Source organism: Equus caballus, chromosome 20 (assembly GCF_041296265.1).
Source record: "Equus caballus isolate H_3958 breed thoroughbred chromosome 20, TB-T2T, whole genome shotgun sequence".
NCBI classification, from domain to species: domain Eukaryota; kingdom Metazoa; phylum Chordata; class Mammalia; order Perissodactyla; family Equidae; genus Equus; species Equus caballus.
Window position 1 is genome coordinate 67,531,786 of NC_091703.1, and position 24,309 is coordinate 67,556,094.

The 24,309-nt window shown below is 39.3% G+C and overlaps 1 protein-coding gene across 14 annotated transcripts in view; it reads left to right on the forward strand.

The window, feature by feature from the left end:
• Window positions 1-24,309, forward strand: part of KCNQ5 (potassium voltage-gated channel subfamily Q member 5) — a 470,944-nt gene that overhangs the window by 356,100 nt on the left and 90,535 nt on the right. For all 14 annotated transcript variants that reach the window (XM_070244825.1, XM_070244827.1, XM_070244826.1 and 11 more), the window contains exons 4-5: window positions 13,952-14,127; window positions 14,404-14,529. In XM_070244825.1, coding sequence (XP_070100926.1) covers window positions 13,952-14,127; window positions 14,404-14,529 — 302 coding nt within the window. The remainder of the gene's footprint in view (window positions 1-13,951; window positions 14,128-14,403; window positions 14,530-24,309) is intronic.

Here is a 24,309-nt window from a genome sequence, read left to right on the forward strand (position 1 = left end):
TTTACACTATACTGTAGCCTAAGTGTGCAATACCATTGTGTCTAAGAAAACAATGTAGATACCTTAATTTAAAAAATACTTTATTGCTAAAAAATGCTAACCATCATCTGAGCCTTCAGCTAGTCATAATCTTTTTGCCGGTGGAGGGTCTTCTCTTGATGTTCATGGATGCTGACTGATCAGCATGCTGGTGGCTGAAGGCTGGGGTGGCTGTGGCAATTTTTTTACAATAAGATGGTAATTACAATAAATTTGTTGCATCAATTGACTCTTCCTTTCATGACTAATTTCTCTGATGCATGCATTGCTGTTTGAGGGCATTTTACCCACAGCAGAGCTTCTTTCAAAATTGGATCCAATCCTCTCAGACCTTGCTGCTGCTTTTTCAAGTAAGTTTGTGTAATAGTCTAAATCCTTTGTTGTCGTTTCAACAGTCTTCACAGCGTCTTCGCCAGGGGCAGAGTCCATCTCAAGAAACTTTCTTGGTTCATCCATAAGAAGCAACTCCTCATCCATTAAAGTTTTATCATGAGATTGTAGCAATTCAGTCACATCTTCAGACTCCACTCTTAGTTCTCTTGCTCTTTCTAACACATCTGCAGACACTTCCTCCACTGAAGTCTTGAACCCCTCAAAGTCATGTAGGAGAGTTGGAATCAACTTCTTCCAAATTCCCATTAATGCCGATACTTTGACCTCTTGCCATGAATCATGAATGTTCTTAATGGCATCTAGAATGGTGAATCCTTTCCAGAAGGTTTTCAATTTACTTTGCTCAGACACGTCAAAAGAATCACTATCTATGGCAGCTATGGCCTTCCGAAGTGTTGGGGTTTTCTTTGTTTATAGCGTTATGTAAATTTCAGGTGTACATAATTATATTTTAATGTCTCTGCAGACTGTCATGTTCACCACTCAAGGACAAATTACCGTCTGTCACTGTACACGTGTGCCCTTTTACTCCTTTCATCTTCTCTCTTGCCCCCTCCCTTCTGGTAACCACCAATCTAATCTTTATATCTATGTGTTTGTTTCTTTTTGTGGCTGTTTTTATTTTCCACTTATGAGTGAAATCATATGGCATTTGACTTTCTCCATCTGACTTATTTTGCTTGGCATAATGCCCTCAAGGTCCATCCGTGTTGTCTGAAATGGCAAGATTTCATCTTTTTATGGCTGAGTAATGTTCCATTGTATTTCTTAAAAATGCAACTTGAAGGTCGAAATTACTCCTTGATTCATGAGCTGCAGAATGGATGTTGTGTCAGCAGGCATGAAAACAACATTCATCTTGTTGTATGTCTCCATTAGAGCTCTTGGATAATCAGGGGCATTGTCGATGAGCAGAAATATTCTGAAAGGAAACGTTTTTCTGAGCAGTAGTTCTCAACAGTGGGCTTGAAATATTCAGTAAGTCATGTTGTAAACATACGTGCTGTCATCCAGGCTTTGCTGTTCCATTTAGAGCACAGGCAGAGTAGATTTAGCATAATTCTTAAGGGCCCTAGGATATCTGGAATGGTAAGTGAGCACTGGCTTCTACTTAAAGTCCCCAGCTGCACTGGCTCCTAACAAGAGAGTCAGCCTATCCTTGAAGCTTTGAAACCAAGCCTTGACTTCTCCTCTCTAGCTATGAAAGCCCTAGATGGCATCTTCTTCCAGTATGAGGCTGTTTTATCTACATTGAAAATCTGTTGTCTAGTGTAGCCACCTTCATTAATTTTCTTATGTAGATCTTCTGGATAATTTGCTGCAGCTTCTCCATCAGCACTTGCTGCTTCACCCTGTACTTTTATGTTATGACGAGGGCTTCTTTCCTTAAGCCTCATGAACCAACCTCTGCTAACTTCAAACGTTTCTTCTGCAGCTTCCTCACCTCTCTCATCCTTCACAGAATTGAAGAGAGTTAGGGCCTTGCTCTGGATTAGGCTTTGGCTTAAGGGAATGTTGTGGCTGGTTTGATCTTCTATCCAGACCACTGAAACCTTCTCCATAGCAGCAATAAGGCTGTTTCACTTTCTTATCATTCATGTGTTCACTGGAGTAGCAATTTTAATTTCCTTCAAGAACTTTTCCTTTGCATCACAACTTGGCTAACTGACACAAGAGACCTAGCTTCCAGCCTCTCTCAGCTTTGGTGTGGCTTCCTCATTAAGCTTAATCATTTCTAGCTTTTGATTTAGAGTGAGAGACGTGCGACTCTTCCTTTCACTTGAACAGTTAGAGGCCACTGTAGGGTTATTAACTGGCCTAATTTCACTGTTGTTGTGTCCCAGGGAACAGGAACACCTGAGGAGAGGGAGAGAGGTGGGGGAAGAGCCAGTCAGTGGAGCTATCAGAACACACAACATAGATTAATTTCGCTGTCTTATATGGGCCCGGTTCATGGTGCCCCGAAATATTAACAGCAGTGATATCAAAGATGACTGATCACAGATCACCATAACAAATATGATAGTAGTGAAAAGGTTTGAAATATTGTGGGAATTACCAGATTGTAACACAGAGATGTGAAGTGAGCAAATTCTGTTGGAAAAATGGGGCTGATAGACTTGCTTGATGCAGGGTTGCCGCAAACCTTCAACTTAGAAAAATACAAGTGTCTGGGAGGTGCAATAGCACAAGGTAACCTTGTGCCGCCTCAGAAGCCTGCTCAGGAAGGCCAAGGGAGAGAACATGCGTAAAGTGCTCAGCTTACTGCCTGGGACTTAACAAATTCTACATGACTGTGAGTGGTAGTAAACCGAATCCCAAAGTGCTGGGTTCCGTGTAATCTCTTGTCAATCCTACAATGATAAATACAATCAGAAAAAAATCATCAACACAGTAAGACCTCTTTGTTTTTATTGATTGTTTTCTTCAAAATATCTCTGTCATCCTGAATTCCTAAAATTTGAGAGTCTATGCATCTTAAATAAGAACGAATTTTATGGGCCAGCCTGGAGGCGCAGCAGTTAAGTTCTCACACTCTCTTTCTCAGCAGCCCAGGGTTCTCCAGTTCAGATCCTGGGTGTGGACATGGCACCGCTTGGCATGCCATGCTGTGGTAGGTGTCCCACATATAAAGTAGAGGAAGATGGACATGGATGTTAGCTCAGGGCCAGGCTTCCTCAGCAAAAAGAGGAGGACTGGCAGTAGTTAGCTCAGGGCTAATCTTCCTCAAAAAAAAAAAATTATTTTAAAAGAGGAGGGGAAGGAATGGACCCATCCAGGTACTTTTTGAGTCTAGAGCTCTTTTGAAGTGATAATTTTAGAAGGGTTGTGTTATGGTACCTACAGGATTTTGGGTTAATTAGAGGGTTTTTGTGGCTTTATTTTTGGCTGATTAGTAATGACTTACCCTACATTTCTCCAGGGAGGTTAAATGTCCTGAAGTGTGCTCCTTGTGCTCCTCCTCTCACAACACTTAGTGCCCGTGGTTGTGGTCACTCCATTCAGCATCTTTTAGGCCAACCATCCTTTTCGCCCTGTGCGTCTCTCTTGCCCACGCCATCCATGCCCCTTCCGCACCCTTTACTGTTATATATCGAAGTCCTAGCAGTTTCTGGCCACAATAAATGTGTGTTGAATGAATAAAAATCAGAAATCTGCATGCCAGTAGACAGGCACACACAACCTCACCCCAGTTACACACCCAACGACAGTGAGAAACAAGTTCAACATGAGCAAATGAAGGAAAAACGTGCCAATTTACCCAAGAAACCCAAGACAAAAGAAGCACCTTCACTTCCGCTTTCAGAGGTTTTTTCAGAGCAATGACTTTCACGTGCTTCTTTTTGTCTCCGTGCTTCCATTCCCTATTTAATTTGGTCATGTGATTGTGACGGTATTTGTAATAAAGTGCTCATGGGGCCGGCCACCTGGCCCAATGGTTAAGTTTGTGTGCTCTGCTTCAGTGGCCCAGGGTTTCACCAGTTCGGATCCTGGGTGCGGACATGGCACCGCTCATCAGGCCATGCTGAGGTGGCGTCCCACATGCCACAACTTGAAGGACCACAACTAAAATATACAACTATGTACTGGGTACATTTGGGGCGAAAAAGCAAGGGGGAAAAAAGAAGATTGGCAACAGTTGTTAGCTCAGGGGCCAATCTTTAAAAAAAATAAATAAGTGAAGTGCTCATTTTGCACACTTGCAGCGGTGCGCTCCTTGCAGAAGGCTCTCCTACTTTCTGTGCTGCCTTTTGCAAAATGTTTTAAATACTTGATTTGAGCTGCTACCACAGACTCCAACTCTGTGTTTGGAATTTGGAGATGAAAGTGCTGGAGCTAATTCTCAGGACATCTGCCATCGTGCGGCTGGAGAATCCATCTCTTATCAAGCTTCTGTGGTTTTCTGGAGTATTGCCTGGTCACGGTGTTAAAATGTGCACGTCTGAAACTATTTTTTGAGTTATGTTTTCTTGATACTTCTCCATATTTAGTTTGTAGGAAAATGTCCGGCTCCTGAACTCTCCTAAGCCACCTCTAGCCTCTTTATAGAGGCCTCAGGTGGCATCATCACATGTTTTCAATGAATCTTGTTTTTTGTTCTCCTTTAAACAGAGCCTGTCTTATTCAGAAAGATCATGACAGTAGGAAAGGAAGTGATAATGAAAAGAAAGTGAATCTAAAGTAGGATTTTTCTGATAGCATTAGGGTTTGTTATGAGACAATATACTCCGCGGTCCGAACTGCAGCTTCGAGAGCCAGTGACCACAAGTTCTAACCCTGTCTCTGGAAGCAACTTACTGTGTCATCTTGCTCAAGCCACTTGGGGACACTGCCTCTTTCCTTTTAGGAGAGATAAGAACAGCAATGTGCTTTGTAAGATTCACAAGCTGTAACACACGAAAACCAATAGTGAAATTAGAAAATTCTGAAAACTGACCTTTATCTAGTGCCAATGAGTGCAAATTTTGGCAAAGATTTTATAAAGAAAGATGGAACTTAGATGTGTAATTAAGCATGATCTATTTGGTTAATAATCCCTCTAAAAATACAAATATATGGATATGATAGACTTGCACGTGGCACCAAGTAGGATTTTCAAAGTTATAACTAGCATCAGGTATTTATTTATAGATTGTATCTACTGAGATTCAGTCCTTTAAAGCAGTATCTTTTCATTCTTCACAGAAGGAAAAGTCCATTTTCACACCCCAGTGTTTATCCCTAAAGATTAGCTAGAAGCCTAAATGGTATCCATTTCTTATTTCTAAAAATAAGGAATTGTGTATCAAAAAAGATTAACAGAGCCAGGTGTACCAGGCCACTCTCCATTTCCCCAGATAATACTTAGAACGGATTCCCATCCATGGGTGTTTTTTGCTTAGTGACTGACACTTTGGTGAAGTGGCATCTCCATCGGCAACATCCAAAGAGCAGAGTCTATGCAAAGAGCCTCCTGAAGGTGTTCTTTCAAAGCTTTAGCATAGGTGATGATTAATCCTAGTCTGTGTGTTCTCTGAAAATAAGTACCAAGTTTCTCAAAGAAAAGTTACACATCCCAGCTGAACATACTAAACGTAACCGGCTGCTGAGATTCAGAGTCAGCATCATTCAGCTGCTCAGAGGAAGTGCAGAAGGGGAGTGTTGGAAGTGGGGTGTTTTGTTTTTACTCTGTCATTTAAACCTGTAGACAGTGTCTGAGTGTTGGTCTACCAACGTTCAGGTTGTGCCTCTGAACGAGATATGTAAGCCTTGGATTTCACCGTAGTGTGTTAGGAGATTTTCAGCAGAAGTTTCAACTTTGATCATTCACTGGTGGGAATCCAAATCTTTTTTTAGAGCTGTAGTCAAATACTGGCATTTGAATTGAAATGTTGACTTGAAACTGGCTACAGTTTGCCATTGGTATGTATGAAAATAGGTGCTAGAAGAAATTTTTAAACATCTGAGGACATCAACATGCAAAATTGTTGCTTCTAAAAGCCCTTCTAATTCTTTTTGCATACAGGAGCACATAACCTAAAGCCACTGTGTCATTGCCCTAAAATGTGTTCTGAATCATCCAAAGATACAAATGACTCTTTATTCCTTTCATACATTGGGGACTGACGGGATTTAACCCAGGTAATTTACTCAAGACACTATAGCGTGCCTTAAATAGGACATGTTTCCTCCTACTCATTCACAATGATTCCTAGAGGACAAACGCTTCTTTCCGGTTTTATAAATACAAAAACACAGTTTTCTTACATCCTCCAATCTGTATCCCACATCTGAAATTAGACGTTTGTGATCACAGTCTGAAGCAATAGTTTCAGTAGATTACTGATATTGGAGGAATTTTGTCCTGTGGCATAAAAACCATCTATTGCCTGACCTCTCCCCCAAACCCCAGCCTCACCCACTGTCCCAGGTGCCTCCAGGACATCTTAGAATTAATATGGCCAAAACTGAACGGTTAATTTTACCCTTCAGATAGCCCTCCTTTCTGCTCCCCCCCAACCACAGCATCCCTCCTCTCAGTAAATAGCACTTCATTCCCCCAATTGCTCAGGTCAAAAACTCTGAGGTCGCCCCTAAACTCTCTTTTTTGTCCCACACCCCACAACCAATCCTTCAGCAAGTCCTGATATCTCCGCTTTCACACTATGTCCCAAATCCAACCCCTGTGGACTCTCCCCACTTCAGCCTCACCCCTCTACAGCTGCTCTCATCTCCTCTCTCCCATCTCGCCCTCCAGATCTGTTTCTCAAAGACCACCAAAACGATCTTGTAAAATACAAATCTGATCCTGCTCTGTTTGGACCACTTAGTGTCCAAACAAAGAATGTACCATGTAAGATTCTAGAAACTCAGTTAGAAAGAATCCTTGGCACTTTGCAAATCAATCCATCTCATTTTAAAGGCTTGAAACTAGCCCTGAGAGGTAAGTGGTGACAAAGCCAGTTAATGGCAGAACTGATGGTTAAACCAGGCATAGTTCAATCTTCCCTATGCTGCTGTACTTATATCTCTGCTCCTTTTGAGATGTTGAAATTTGTATACAAAGGCAAATATAAGGGAACCGCAAAATTTCAATTCCTCCTTGTCTTCCTGTTCTATTGGCAATAAAGCATCTGGTGCATGATTTACATGGAATACTAAAAAATGACAAATTCACGCAGAAATGGCCCCACCTGGACAGGACAAGCTGACCACTCGGTCATATTCTGCTGTCCTGTTGAGACAACCTAAAATATAAAAATTTTCTAATTACAAGCTTTTTGCTAAATGTATCTGAATGTCAACCATTTGCAAGTACTGATATTGCCTATTCTTAATAACACTTTACTTCTTGGAGTTTCACATTTAAGCCTTGGTTGACTGCCTACATCCTTGTTTATTGGTCTTTTTACCAGAGAATAGTTATCAAAAAAGAAGCATGGAATAAAATGTAAGCACTTGGGAATCAGACAGATATGGCTTTTATTCTTCGCTCCATTTACTGCCTAAATGAACTTGGATAAGATTCTTGAACTTTCTTAGTATCCATTTACTGATTTATGAAAGTGTGTGTGTATATGTCTGAGGGTATAAAATAATTCTTGTTACGTTGAGGTGTTGACATGGCGCCCGGCACACTGAAGCAGACTGAAGGCTTTGTGTGTATCACAACAGCCCCAAGAGGAAAATGGTTCTACCCTCTACTTATAGGTCAAGGTTTCGAGACTCAGCAACATTAATAGGCCCAAAGTCACTCGACGAGGAAAGGACAGAACTGGGAATCCTCAGGCTGCCTCACAGGAAGGCTACATGCATAACCTCTGTGCCTCCCCAGACAGCCGCTGTGGAGAAGGAGGAAGTGGAATCTGGCTACAAGCACCCATGTGGCCCCGTACACCAGAGACGCTCAATGAATGTTACTCTTTTCCCTTCTCTTTCCCACCCTGGCTAGACAAACTACCTTGCCCAGTGTGCTAACTTTCCTGGGCCACAGCTTCTTAGTTTAAATAAATAATAGTTCTTTTTCTCATTGCGAAAGTAATACGTGCTTTTTATTGATCGTTTGGACAAAAGAAATAGTATAAAGGAACTCAACTTTACACATGAGCCTACCACCCAGAGATCATCCTTGTTAGCATGAGGTGTATGTGCTTACAGTATTTATCCTTATCTATGCTACAAGAACAGATGTTTGGGGGACAAAAGTGGAGTCATACGTGTCCTTTTATGTGATCAATTCTTTTCATAATGATATTTTGGAAACATTTTTTTAATCTCATCAATATTCTTCCAAAACATGATGTTTTGTGGTTTCAGAGTTACCCATGGTAATAATAACACTGCTAACAATATATCAGATGAAGTTTACTGTGTGTTAGCACTGTACTGAGGTTCTTCTAATGTGTCAACTTATTCAGTTCTCACAGCAACTCTGACATAGGTACTTTTATGATTCTCATTTTACAAATAAAGAAGTTGAGGCAGAGAGACTCAGCAACTTAACCCATGTAACCAGCTAATAACAGGCAGAGCCAGGGTGGGAATTCGGGCAGCGAGCTCCACAGGCCCTGCTCTAGGAGAGACTGTTTTTCATCAATTCATTTTTATTAGAAATTTGGGTTGGTTCTAATTTTTGATATTATTAGTAATAGTATACCTTTGCTGACAACTACAACTTTTCTATTAGGCTAAATTTCTAGAGGTCAAATTACTGAAATGATAGGTTTCACACAGCTAATACTTTTGGCAAATGATGCCAAATTGCACCTCCCTAATTATACCATTTTATTCTTACACAAAATCTGCATGAAAGAACTTTTTCTCCTGCTCCTTGCCAATATTGACTATTCATTTTTTTGAACTTTGTCAGTTTCATAGGTTAAAATGGTACCTTGCTGCTATTTTAAATTTCAAAATGAAATTGCAAAGAAGAGCTTCTTTCCATATACTTGTTGTTCGTTTTTACTTCTTCCTAGGGTAAATTTATATTTATGACTTCTGACCGATTTCCTTCTAGCATGTTTTCTTATTAGTTGATTTTTATATATTAAGGATATGAACTCTTTGTCCATCATCCTATATGTTGCAAATATTTTTTCCAAGTTGTTTTTTGCATTTCAATTTGTGTGGGCTTTGTTTAACATATGTAATTTCAAATTTCTGTGTTTGTGCCTCAGATTCTCAACTGCAACATGAGGGCTATTTAACTATATTGTTACTAAGACACTTGAAATTATAAAATTTTATTCTGTTTCTTGGCTTACTATAAGTAGACAACCCATCAAATAATTTTCTGTGAAATAAGTATTGCACATCTGCACGATGGCAGGTACTGAGCCAGGCACCGAGGTTATAAAATAAGCAAGTGCTTCTGCATGCCGTCCACTTCTCCCAGTCCTGGAAGAGACCAGCAGGTGGGCAGACTACTGCCGTAACAGTGGTCATGGTGACGGAAGTTTATCTCTGAGCTGCAGGCACTCGTAGTGTGAAAGCAGGCATTCTGAGTTAAAGTAATGTCAATTGTTACAACATACAAATCTTCGCATTCCAGTCACTTCTCAACTACAACTCTTATAGCCACAACTTTGGTGTCAAGTGAGGGCCAGCTCAGCCACTTATGGGTGCTGGCCCTTGGCTCGGGGGCACTGCAAGTCTTGGTTCTTCATTTGTAAGAAAGAGATGGCACAGCAGGGTTTCCCAACCTTGGCACTGTTGGCATTGGGACTGGGTAATTCTTTGAAACATAAGAGCCTGGAGTGAAGACAGCACAAACTTTTAGTACAAGATATGAACTATAGACAACCCTTGAAGCTCAGTGGCTTCAGATTCATTTGTCTATCCATTCATGTGCTAAGCAGTTGAGTGTCAAGCATTATATTAGAGACTTGTATTAGAAATGAGTATTCATTCATCTCTCTGATCACCCATCTATCACAAATATTTATTAAATCCCTACTATGTACCAGACATTGCTAAATGCTTTGTGTACATCAGTGGTCATCAATTTACATTCCCATCAGCAGTGCACAAGGGTTCCCTTTTCTCCGCATCCTCACCAACACTTGTTATCGCTTGTCTTTTTGATAATAGCTATTCTAACAGGTGTGAGGTGGTGTCTCACTGCAGTTTTGATTTGCATTTTCCTGGTGATTAGTAGTGTTGAGCATCTTTTCAGGTACCTGTTGGCCATTTGTATGTCTTCTTTGGAAAAATGTCTATTCAGTTTCTCTGCCCAATTTTTAGTTGGATTGTTTGTTTTTTTGCTATTGAGTTGTATGAGTTATTTACATACTTTGTATATTGACTCCTTATCAGATATGCGACTTACAAACATTTTCTCCCATTCCTTAGACTGCCTTTTCATTTTGTTGATGTTTTCCTTTGTTGTGCAGAAGGTTTTTAGTTTGATATGGTCCCATTTGTTTATTTTTGCTTTTGTTCCCTTTGCTTTTGGGGTCTCATCCATAAATAGTGTTGGGGAAACTGGACTATCTACCTCACAGAGTCATTTGGGGGACTACATACATTTTACCTGGGGACTGTTCTGGGCATTGTAAGATGTTTTGCCTCTACCACTAGATACCAGTGGCAACACCCTTCCCGGTTATGACAACCAAAAGTGAGTGGAGACAATGTGCACTACTTACAGGCTGAGGGGAAGCACATAGCCTCATGCGCTCTCTGCCAGCTGAGTGCTGGCACATGCTGCCTCCCAGGGGCCATTTGGCAATGTTTGGAGACATATATACCATATCTTCTTTATCCATTCATCCACTGATGGACACTTAAGTTGTTTCCATATCTTGGCTATTGAGAATAACGCTGCAATGAACGTGGATGTGCAGATGGCTCTTCAAGATCCTGTTTTCATTACCTTTGGACAGACACCCAGAAATGGGATTAACCAATTAAACAATTTAAGCTACTCCTTCAATTTTTCCCTGGTTTTATTGGGATTTCATTGACGTATAACATTGTGTAAAGTATACAACCTATTGATTTGGTACATTTATATTGAAAAATTACTATTAGTTGACACCTCCCTCACATCATATAATTACTATTTTTTGTGGTAAGAACATTTAAGATCTAGTCTCTTAGCAACTCTCCAGTATATAATAGAGTATTATAAACTATAGTCACCATGCTGTACATTAGATCTTCAGAACTTATTCATCTTATAACTGGAAGTTTGTAATCTTTGGCCAATATCTCCTCACTTCCCCCAACCCTCCAGCCCCTGGTAACCATAATTCTAGTCTCTGTTTTTATTATAAAACACATATTCCACATATAAGTGATATACAGTATTTGTCTTTCTCTGTCTGGCTTATTTCACTTGGCATAATGCCCTGAAGATCCATCCATGTTGTTGCAAACATTAGGATTTTCTTCTTTTTCATGGCTGAACAATATTCTGTTGGTATTCCAGTTATTAAGCCACTGATAAGGTAAGAGAACAAAGCTCAACCTACTTTTAAGTGTTTATTAATCTAAGTTCATTTTATAAATATTTGTTGAGTGCCTACCATGTTTCAAGCACTATTCTGGGTACTTGGGATACAAGTGTCCAACCTTGTGGAAGCTACATTCTGTAAAGCAATGGACTACATAAGTAAAAATAAAAGCAAAGATTACTTATAACCTCTAAAATATTAGTCTAAACAGCGTTCTAGGTGGTACTGACAGCAAAATTCCCATGGATGTCTGGAACCAAACAAAGCATTTCTGGGGGTGCATCCATTGTTTGCCATTGGTCACTCATCTGTGACTTCTTTTACTGAACTCTGACCTTTTTGTCTGATCTGAATTACAATGAGGATATTACATCAAATATGTGATTACATTTTCATATTTTGTGACTTCAAACATTTAGATTATGATTCACTGTGTGCATTATTTTTTAAATTGTCTCAAACCAGCAGTGTTTTTCTAGACTTTCTCTAATGAACTAACCTCATAGCATACTTTTTGTGCTGTAGTCTAACAAATGTAAAGCTGATTTTAAAACTAATAACGATATAAGCTTTTTGTGCCTCTCTTTTTTCGTCTGTAAAATGGGAGCTGTAGACAACCTAATCAACACGTGGTTATAAGGATTAAATAATGTAAAGACTTAGAACTGAAGATAGTGCCGGGCACATAGTAAGTTTTAAGTGCTGTATTTTCTGCACTCCTTCTAGTCTTTTACTTACTTCTAATATTTCTAATATTTTGACTAAGTGGATCATTGTACCTTTTTCTTTCCTTTGTACACTTGGGAGGAACCAGGATTACAGTGAGAAGTAAAAACAAATATATGTCCTGCAGGGACATATACGAACATCTCTTCGTCTGTAAACCACTTGTATCAGGAGTAAGTCCCTCCAAATGATGAAAACCAAGAGATGTTTTTACACTTGACTCCTTTTTTTAAGATGTTCTTCCTGATTTCAAAAGACATATTCACTGTTACAAAATTACAACATATAGAAATTAATAGCTTAGAAAGTAAAAAGCCCCTTTATCTACATACCCGCCCCGACTGTCTACCCCCAGATATAATTAATGATAATAATCTGTGTATATTCTCACATTTTTCCTAGTCATATATTATATATTTTTATTAAAATAAGACCTCATTGTACATACCGCTTTGCAACTGGCTTTTATTCACTTAAATACTGTCTTTGGTTTCTGCGTCAACATGTTTAGTTCCTTCTCATTTCCAACAGCTGCAGAGAATGGTAACTCCAGGATGCCTTTGTGACTCTGTGTACCTACCCACAAAGTCACATAGTGTTCAGGTCCAATTAGAGAAAGCCCTTTGGCTGACCCTTGTACTGCCAATCACTGGCCCTCTCTCTCCAAGTCCTGACCCCAAAAGGGCACCAGAAGAGTGAGTCAGAGGATCTTCTCAGTCCGCACCAGGAGACGAGAGCTTCTGCACACGGGGAGAAGGACTGAGCTGAACAATGAGGACACATCCATATGGCAGTACATCCTGAGGGTCACAGAAACGTTACACATGCAGAACTCTTGAAGTGGAACCCCTCTTTGGAGTGTGCATGCTCGCTCGCGCACAGCCACTTGGATCAGGATGGAGATTTTATTTGAGGATGTTAAGGTCAAGCTAACTTATTTTTAAACTGCCGTAGGAGGCCATTCTCCCCCACTTCACTTCTCCCACTTAAATCCTCCATCCTCTCACTCATATATTTACCCTGGAGCGAGTAAGTCCTCTTTTATCTTTTCTATGCTTTCATTAGCTGCTCTTTTTTCTCTTTTTAGCTTACAAAAGGCCAGATATTTTTTAAGCCAAATGTCAACATGTCAAACATTAAATACACATTTCCATGCAATGCGCACTATGTATAATTACATGTTCTATTGTGACAAACATAATATTATTTGATTTGTGTACAAAACTTACACATAACTGACTGGCTAGGTAGGAAGAGTACTCTCTGCAGGGATCCTCCAGCATTCAGCTTGGTTGCGAACCTAATTAAACAGTATGTGAAGGTGCAGACTCCACAACAACATATGGGAAAAGGTGCTACAAGCTTCTTAGGCAAGAGAATGAGAGACATGATTATACCAAGCAGCACTTTCATGGATAGACAGGCCGTGCTGCCTCTGTGCACCAACCAGGAGGCCACAGTGCTAGGGCTGAGGCAGAAGCTCCTTTCTGCTGGACAGGAGTGCTAGTGACCAGAGATGCTGTGGAAGGCCGCCCCACAGCCCTAGGCTCCCTGGAACACTGAACTTTCTGAAGGTCATTGTCCAATTCTTTGAAGGTTAAATAGTAAGTGGTCCCAAATTGCATAGGTGAAGTGTAGAATGGCCACAGGGCAGTAACTAAGACAATCGCAGGTCCTGTTCTCCGCTTTCCCACTCTCCATCATCACAGAGCCCAAGAAGCACGATGCCAGGTTGGGATTTGAGATCCATTTATTTGTGCCTGAAATAGGTCAAAGTGCATCTTGTTGAAATACTGTTTTGAGAAATAAAAATTCCCAGTCATGCCACTTACAGCTGTTTCAACTGTTTCTTTCAGATACCATTGTTCTTATTGCTTCAATAGCAGTTGTTTCTGCAAAAACTCAGGGTAACATTTTTGCCACGTCTGCGCTCAGAAGTCTCCGTTTCCTGCAGATCCTTCGCATGGTGCGCATGGACCGGAGGGGAGGCACGTGGAAGTTGCTAGGTTCCGTGGTTTATGCTCACAGTAAGGTAAGATTTGCTTTCTGAGTTATAAAACAAGATTTTTAAAACTTTTTTGGTCTATTACTGTAGTATTTAATAAACCTCTCACAAGCCAACTTAGTCTTTTCAGAAACTGGTTAAGGAAATTTTGTGACATGTATATAATGAATGTGTATAATGGATTATTTAGAAGTCATCATAAATATCCAAGAAGTAGGACAATGAATGGAATCATGCAAAGAGTTTTTTCCTTTTTCAAATGTTGTTTCACCTCTAAAAATCTTTCATTCCTCTTATATCTAGGAATTAATCACAGCATGGTACATAGGATTTTTGGTTCTTATTTTTTCATCTTTCCTTGTCTATCTGGTGGAAAAGGATGCCAATAAAGAGTTTTCTACATATGCAGATGCTCTCTGGTGGGGCACAGTAAGTATAAAAATCCATTTTTATCTATTGCATGTTGTGAAATTTTTCCTTTAGATATAGTGTAGTGATTCCTATGAATGATCAATAAAAATATTAACTTCCAAAAGGGAGTTGTGTGAAACTATACAGCACTTAGAATCCTCTAAAGAGTTTCCCTGTCTCTTTGGTTCAACAAAGGGAAGTTCTCCTATAAATCATCAGCAGTATTCCTTGCATGCTAGATTGTTGCCAAAATAAAAATATGTCACTTTTTAAAACTTGATCAAAATGATCATAGGCTTGTTTGTTTGTTTTAACTTTGTGGGGCACAGATTTAAGTTACCAATTGTTGCGTTGTTTTGCAACTCATCAAAAAGTTTATCTGAGGTTGCAAAACAAGGACTGGGAGGTGAAGAAGAATTAGAAGAGTGCAATTATAGACAAAAAGTGAAAAAGAGAAGACTAGTGACCCTTTGTGTGATCAGAGGTTATAGACACCTCATTTCAAAACTTGCCGCTTAAAAACCTATTGCCCCTTTATATTGCTTTTTTTGTGTTTTTTTTTCAATTGCAGCAACGTTAGTTTATATCATTATATAAATTTCATGTGTACATCAGAATATTTTGATTCCTGTGTAGATTACATCACGTTCACCATTCAAGGACTAATTACCATCCATCACCACACACATGTGCCTAATCACCCCTTTCGCCCACCTCCCTCCTCTCATCTCCTCGGGTAACCACCAATCCAATCTCTGTCTCTATGTGATTGTTTTCTGTTGTTTTTTATCTTCTCCATAAGTGTGAGATCATATGGTGTTTGACTTTCTCTCTCTGACTTATTTCGCTTAGCATAATACCCTCAAGGTCCATCCATATTGTCACAAATGGCCGGATTTCATAATTACTTATGGCTGAGTAGTATATTCCATTGTGTATATGTACCACATCTTCTTTATCCATTTGTCCTTTGATCGTCACCTACATTGCTTCCAAGTCTTGGCTATTGTGAATAATGCTTCAGTGAACACAGGGGTGCATGCATCTTTATGCATTTGTGTTTTCGTGTTCTTTGGATAAATACCCAGCAGTGGAATAATTGGATCACATAGATCTATTCCTGATTTTCTGAGGAAACTCCATATTATTTTCCACAGTGGGTGCACCAGTTTGCACTCCCACCAGCAGTGTATGAGAGTTCCCTTCTCTCCACATCCTCTCCAACACTTGTTCTTTCCTGTCTTGTTGATTATAGCCATTCTGACAGGAGTGAGGTGATATCTCATTGAAGTTTTGATTTGCATTTGCCTGATAGTTAACGATGTTGAACATCCTTTCAAGTGCCTGTTGGCCACCTGTACCTCTTCTTTGGAGAAATGTCTGTTCTGATCCTTTGCCCATTTCCTATTGGGTTGTTAGTTTTTTTGTTGTTTACATGTATTCATTCTTTATGTATTTTGGTTATTGACCCCCATCGGATATGTGGTTTGCAAATATATTCTCATAATTGTTAGGTTGACTTTTCATTTTCTTAATAGTCTCCTTTGCTATGCAGAAGGTTTTTAGTCTGACGTCGTCCCATTTGTTTATTTTTTCTATTGTTTCCCTCACCCAGTCAGACATGGTATTTGAAAAAAGGCTGCTAAAACCGGTGTCGAAGAACGTACTCCCTATGGTTTATTCTAGAAGTTTCATGGTTTTGGGTCTTACATTCAAGTCTTTAATACATCTTGAGTTAATTTTTCTGATGGTTAAAGATAATGGTCTACTTTCATTCTTTGGCATTTGGCTGTGCAGTTTTCCCAACACCGTTTATTGAAGAGACTTTCCTTTGTCCCTTGTATATTCGTGGCTCTCTTGTTGAAAATTAGCTGTCCATAGATGTGTGGGTTTATTTCTGGGCTCTCCATTCTGTTCCATTGATCTGTATGTCTGTTTTTGTGTCAGTACTGTGCTGGTTTGGCTACTATAGTTTTGTAGTATATTTTGAAATCAAGGAGTGTGAAACCTCCAGCTTTGTTCTTTTTTTGCAGGATTCCTTTGGCTATTTAGGGTCTTTTGTTGGTCCTTATAAATCTTAGGATTCTTTCTTCTATTTCTGTGAAAAATGTAGTTGGAACTTTGATAGAGATTGTATTGAATCTGTAGATTGCTTTAGGAAGTATGGACATTTTAACTATGTTCAGTCTTCCAATCCAAGAGCATGGAATAACTTTCCATTTCTTTGTGTCTTCTTCAATTCTTTTCTACAATGTTTTATAGTTTTCAGTGTACATATCTTCCCCTCTTTGGTTAAGTTTATTCCTAGGTATTTTATTCTTTTTGTTGCAATTGTAAATGGGGTTATATTCACAATTTCTCTTTCTGCTATTTCATTGTTAGTGTACAGAAATGCAACTGATTTTTCTATGTTGATTTTGTATCCTGCAACTTTACCATATTTGTTATTTCAAAAAGATTTTTGGTGGATTCTTTAGGGTTTTCTATACATAGAATCATGTCATCTGCAAATAGTGACAGTTTCACTTCTTCCTTTCCAATGTGGATCCCGTTTATTTCTTTTTCTTGCCTGATTTCTCTGGCTAGGACTTCCAATACTATGTTAAATAAGAGTGGTGACAGTGAGTATCCTTGTCTGGTACCTATTCTTAGAGGGATAGCTTTCAGTTTTTCTCCATTGAGAATGATATTAGCTGTGAGTTTGTCATGTATGGCCTTTATTATGTTGAGGTACTTTCCTTCTATACCCATTTTATTCATAGTTTTTACAATAAATGGATGCTGTATCTTGTCAAATGCTTTCTCTGCATCTATCAAGAACATCATTTGATTTTTAGTCTTCATTTTGTTAATGTAGTGTATCACATTGAAGGATTTGTGGATGTTGAACCATCCCTGCATCCCTAAAATAAAACCCACTTGATCATGATGTTTGATCTTTTTAAGGTATTGTATTCGATTTGCTAATATTTTGTTGAGGATGTTTGCATTGATGTTCATCAGTGATATTGGACTGTAATTTTCTTTTTGTGTGTTGTCTTTCCCTGGTTTTGGTATCAGGGTAATGTTGGCTTTGTAGATTAGTTAGGAAGCTTCTCCTCCTCTTCAATTTTTTGGAAGAGTTTGAGAAGGATAGGTATTAAGTCTTCTTTGAATGTTTGGTAGAATTCACCAGGGAAGTTGTCTGTTTCTGGACTTTTATTTTTTCAGAGATTTTTCATTACTGTTTCGATCTCCTTACTGATCATTGGTCTATTCAAATTCTCTATTTCTTCCTGATTCCGTTTTGGAAGTTTGTATGATTCTAAGAATGTATCCATTTCTTCTAGATTATCCAATTTGTTGACATATAGCTTTCTGTAGTATTCTCTTATAATCTTATATATTTCTGAGGTGTCCCTTGTAATTTCTCCTCTTTCATTTCTGATTCTATTTATTTGAGCCTTCTCTCTTTTTTTCTTCTTGAGTCTAGCTAATGATTTGCCAATTTTTTTTTATCTTTTCAAAGAACCAGCTCTTCATCTCACTGATTTTCTCTATTGGTTTTTAAATCTCTATTTCATTTATTTCTGTTCTGATTTTTATTGTTCCTTCCTTCTACTGATTTTGGACTTTTTTTGTTCTTCTTTTTCCAGTTCATTTAGGTGCTCTGATAGATTGTTTAATTGAGATTTTTCTTGTTTGTTGAGGTGGGCCTGTATTGTTGTAAAGTTCCTTCTTAGCACTGATTTTGATATATGCCACAAATTTTGATGTGTCGTATTTTCATTTTCATTTTTCTTCACGTATTTTTTGATTTCTCCTTTGATTTCTTCATTGACCGAATCATTGTTCAGTAGCATTTTGTTTAATCTCCACATTCCTTTGGCTTTTCTGATTTTCTTCCTGTAGTTGATTTCTAGTTTCATACCTTTGTGGTCAGAAAAGATGCTTGGTATTATTTCCATCTCCTTAAATTTATTGAGAGCTGTTTTGGGGCCTAATATGTGAACAATCCTGGAGAATGTTCCTTGTGCATTTGAAAAGAAGTGTATTCTGTGGTTTTTGGATGAAATGTTCTCTATATATCTACCAAGTCTATCTGGTCTAATGTGCTGTTTAAGGCCAATATTTCCTTATGTATTTTCTTTTTGCGTGATCTATCCATTGGTGTAAGTGGAGTGTTCAAGTCCCCTACTATTATTATGTTGTGTGTTTCTAATTTTATATCTGTTAATAATTGTTTATATATTTGGACGGTCCTCTGTTGGATGCATAGATATTTACAAGTGTTATGTTGTCTTGTTGGATTGTTCCCTTTATCATTATGTAGTGTCCATCTCTGTCTCTTGTTACAGGTTTGTTTTAAAGTCTATTTTGTCTGATGTAAGTATTGCCATTCCAGCTTCCTTTTCATTGCCATTTACTTGGAGTATCACCGCTTATCCCTTTGCTTTCATTCTGTGAATGTCTTTAGGTCTGAAGTGTGTCCTCTTGTTTGCAGCATATGTATGGGTCTTGCTTTTTTATCCAATCAGCCACTGTTTGCCTTTTTATTGGAGCATTTAGTCCATTGACACTTAAAGTAGCTATTTCTAAGAATGTACTTATTGTCATTTTGTTCCTTTTATCTGGATGTTTTAGTAGTTCTTCTCTGTCCCTTTCTTCTTTTCTTGCTCTCTTCCCTTGTGGTTCGATGGTTTTCTTTAGTATTATGTTTGCGTGTCTTTCTCTTAATTTTTTCTGTATTCATTATAGGTTTCTGGTTTGTGATGACCATGAGGTTCATTAACCTACATATGTAACAATCTATATTAAATTGATGGTCTTTTTAGTTTGACTTCTTGCTATAAGCTCTACTCTTTACTCCCCTCTTCCTACATTTTATGTTTTTGATATCATATCTAACTTCCTTTTTTGTTCATATGTATCCACTACACTCTTATTATGGAAATAGGTAATTTTAGTACTTTTGTCTTTTGAGCTTCTTATTATCTTCGTAGGTGGTTGATCTGCTACTTTTACTGTATATTTGCATTTACCAGTTATTTTATTGTCTTTTTTAAATATTATTTTCTTATTCCCATTTGTGGCCTTCTCTTTCCCACTTAAATAAGTCCCTTTAGCATTTCTTGTAAAACTGGTTTCTTGGTGATAAACTCCTTAATTTTTGCTTGTTTGGGAAAGTCTTTATCTCTCTTTCCATTCTGAATGATAACCTTGCTGGTTGGGTATTCTTGGCTGTAGATTTTTTCCTTTCAGCACTTTAAATATATCATGACACTCCCTTCTAGCCTATAAGGTTTCTGCTAAGAAGTCAGCTGATAGCCTTGTGGGGTTTCCTTTGTGTGTAACATATTGCCTTTCTCTTGCAGATTTTAGGATTTTGTTTTTATATTTAATATTTGACATTTTAATTATAATGTGTCTTGGTGTGGGCCTCTTTGGGTTTCTTTTGTTTGATACTCTCTGTGCTTCCTGTAACTCTATGTCTGTTTCTTTCCTTAGCTTAGGAAAGTTTTCAGCTATTATTTCTTCAAATAGATTCTGTGCCCCTGTGTCTGTCTCTTCTCCTTTTGGAACACCTATAATATGAATGTTAGTGCACTTGGTGATGTCTCAGAGGTCTCTTAGACTGTTTTCATTCTTTTTAATTCTTTTCTTCCTTTTGGAGGAAGATTAGCCCTGAGGTAACATCTACCACCAATCCTCCTCTTTTTTCTGAGGAAGATTAGCCCTGAGCTAACATCTGTGCCCACCTTCTTTCCTTTTACATGTGGGATGTCTGCCATAGAATGGCTTGATGAGCAGTGAGTAGGTCCATGCCTGGGATCCAAAATAGTGGACCCTCGGCTGCTAAAGCAGAATGTGCAAACTTAACTGCTGTGCCACTTGGCTGGCCCCTAATTCTTTTTTCTTTTTTCTGTTCTGCTTGGGTGATTTCCTCTAGTCTTTCATCCAGCTCACTGATGCATCCTTCTGTATCATCTACTCTGCTATTGAGTCCCTCTAGTGAACTTTTCATTTCCAGTATTGTATTCTTCATTTCTGATTGTTTTTTTTTTTACATTTTTCAATTCTTTGTAGAAGTTCCCACTGAGTTCATCTATTCTTCTCCCAAGATCAGTGAGCATCATTATGACTATTTGCTTGAACTCTTTGTCAGGTAGACTGTCTCTGTTTCACTTAGTTCTTTTTCTGGGATTTTGTCCTGTTCCCTTACTTGGAACATATTTCTTTGTCTCCTCAGGATGCCTCTCTCTCTGTGCTTATATCCATGTATTAGGTAGGTCAGCTGCATCTCCTGATCTTGGAGAGGTGGTCTTGTATAAGAGCCACCTTATGAGGCTCAGTAGTGTGCCTCCCCTTCGTCACCAATCCCACATGTTCCACGAGTGTCCCTTCTGTGGGTATGTGTCCTTCTGTTTTGTCAGGGATGCTCTTGCTGCAGGTGCTCAGAGAGTCTCTGCAGGCTGTCCTCCTGGCCAGCTGGTTATAATGATCAGCTGTGTGTGCCTCTGTGAACACTTCAGTCACTTTATTGGGTGTGGGGAGCCCCTGCACAGTTGGTTGTGAGGTCTAACAGCACATTTCTGTTGAATTTTTTCTGTTAAGTGAGTAGCCCCCAGGGTGGCTGGTTGCTAGGCTCAGGGGCTTACAATTGCTGTCGGCCTCTGGCCTGCAAGGCTGTTGTCCGCACTCTCAGGGTTGCAGCTGAGTGGGACCACCCCCAGGCCTGGGAACACCCTGTTGTTGCAGGCTTTGCAAGGTGGGGCTGGTCCCCTATGTGGCTGTTTGAGAAGCATAAGTCTGCTGCAGCTCACAGGCCCCACCACCTACAGGGCCACTTGCCCCATCAACACAGTCCTGCCCCATCTGCATTCCCTGACCCACTGAGACAGATACAGTCACCCCCCTGCAGAGGCCCTACACACTCCACCAATGCAGGCTTGCCCCTCAGAGGCAGACTCACTCACCCGGCTGCAGAGGATCCAGGCACCCGACCTATGCAGGCCCACTAGTTGCCCTAGGGCTTGCTCTTGGGTGGGGCCAGTCCCTAGGGTGTGCTGCCTGCCCTGGCTGAGCTGGATTAAATCTGTGCTCTGCTGGGTGGGGCAGACCCTGGGCTAACAGGCAGGGGAAGAACTCCAGTGGTGTCTGCCAGCGTCTGTGGCAGCACAGCTGTACTCAGTCACAACAATGGCTGCTGCCAATGTCGCAGTCCCTGAGGAGGCCTCACCTCTCACTGAGATGCACCCACAGCCTATCAAGTGAATCTCTTTTCACCAAAGGATTGTGCACCTTTCTTTCTCATAATTTTAGGTTGCTTTCTGAATCAGGTAAATTTGTGCATGGGTCCTTTAAGAGCAGGCTTTTCTTTCTCTTATGTCAGATAGCTTTTCTGGGGGTATCCACATTGATGTCAGTAGCCAGCAAAGCCAGGTATTATGACTCTTGTCTCGGTTGTGCTGACTCTGAAGGATGCTTATAGCAATAACGCTCCCTGCTCAGGTCCCCACTCCTCCAGGGAAGGCTGCGAACCTTAGGGTTGCTCCTGGCCAGCCACGAAGCTCCACAGCTTGTGAAGGTGGCTTCTTTTCTCTCTGGAAGGGAATTTATGCCTCTTCCACCTCAGTGAGCACTGTCCCTTGATGTGGGCGTTCTTCTTATCCAGTTTTCAGTTCTCTCTCAGCAGTAATTGTTCCCAGAGTAGTTGTAAATTTGTTGTGTCCTTGAGTTCAGAGTCTGCCTATGCTGCCTTGTTGAAACTTCTCCCCTCTATATTGTTATTAAAGGACTTTTTCCAAATAAATAAAAGTAAAGGCATGACTCTCATACAGAAAGAAAGTAAACATATGCTAAAGATCTTATCGAACTCATTTTTTAAAATTTAAATCAGTATTAATGAAGGAACCAGTAAGATGTTACAATCACTTCCAGGGACTATCCAAGAACAGAAGCACATAACGATCAGGAATATTGAAATGGATGCTCAAATAGAGGCAAACTGTGCTCTCCCACCTGAGAGGGAAGCCAAGTGAGCCTCTGCTGGACAGAATTTGTCTAGATGTCTGCAGACATGCTACCAGTTATCTACAACTTGGAGTTGTAAAACAGCCCAGAGGCGGTGAATGGTTCAGAGTCCTGTAAAATCAGAATCTGACAACTGGAAGGTGTACTCTAAATGGGGTATTTTCCACTGAAGCAAAATTCTCCCTACATTGTAAAGAATGTATGAAACAGTCATTTGGAACATGTGCCCTAATAAGAATGTCACCAGATAGAGGAGTGCTTTATGGAATGTACAAAGTATATTTCTTTTTATTTTATTCCTTAAGACATCCAAAAGGGAGTTATGTGGAATATGCAGCATTTATAATGATTTAAAGACTTTCTGCATCTCTTTGGGCCAAAAAAGTCCTCTTATAAATCAACAGTAGTATTTCTTGAGTGCTAGATGGTTGCCAAAATAAAAGTATACCATTTTCTTAAATTGTGATTAAAACATTGATAAGTTGTTTGTTCATTTTAACTTTGTGGAGCACAGATTTAACTTACCAATTGTTACATTGTTCCGCTGCTCACCAAAAGCTCATCAGTGGGAACCAGAACACTTGTCAAGGACAAGGAAATTTGTCAGGGTTTATATTAAGCAGAACTTGATACATTTTTTGGTTGCAAAGCAGCAATAAAATGAATAAGAATCAGAAATAAAGTCACTTGAAGATTAGGATTATTTTTCTTAAATTATCAGAGTGCATGTCTACAGGGTTGTGCCATTGATAACAAAGCATTCTGTTGCCCTAATAATTTGGTTTCTAATACCTCCCAACCCACTCAAGCAATAATGGACTTTTTGAAAGGAGGAGAATGGAAAACCCAAAAGAGAGCAGTCATCTGACATTCTTAAAATACTTCTTATATTTAGAGAGCAAATGAAAATCTGTGACTCACGGTGGGAAAACAGTAAACTGAGAAAATAGGAGGCTTTTCTAGCCAGCAAGGGGAAGGCACTATAATCCCAGCCTTTCAAAGAATGATTTGAATTTAAGTTTAATTTTTGCTTCTCTCTGTTAACTCTCACATAGTTCAACCACTGAGACCCTCAGGTGTGCCTTTCCCGTGGAGATGCAGCTGTTGATGAGATCAGCTTCACAGCTCACTGTCCTTTCCACTAATCTTCCTTCTCTATTTATTACTAATGAGAATCACTGTTGCGTGTTACACAGCGCATGGGAAGCTCTTGACGTACCTCTTACTCAGTCACCAACCTCTTTCGTTTGCCAGAATAACCCACACAGCAGGTTTTCAAAGGTCATATCTATGACCTTCAGGGGGACACAGCATATTTTCATTGATTTCCATTTCAGTAGTGCTATTTTGATTGAAGTTTAACCTGTGCTTAACAGGTTCTCTGAATGGCCTATGTCTCTATTTTGAAAAAAGAAAAATCCAGTCTTGAATGAGAGTAAAAATTTTCTAAGATGTCAAGCTTCTAGGAATAAAAAAGGCCTTGTTGGTCCATAGTGGGTTTGTTGATATTAACTGATTCATTAATGAAATTGTATGAATCCTGAAAAAATACAAAAAGCAAACAAGAGAGCTTAGTATTTCTATTCTTTATGAGACATATATTAGGTCTCCAGTGTGCAATGAAATAAACTTAGAATACTATACCTTTTATTATATATCAATCAAAACCTTAATGAAATATATAGCTGGATAGTTTTTAGTTAAAATTGTCTGTGTTGCACATAATGGATACCTTACTAACCATGGAAGTATTCAGAATAAATAGGGAAATCTTCCTGAAATGGA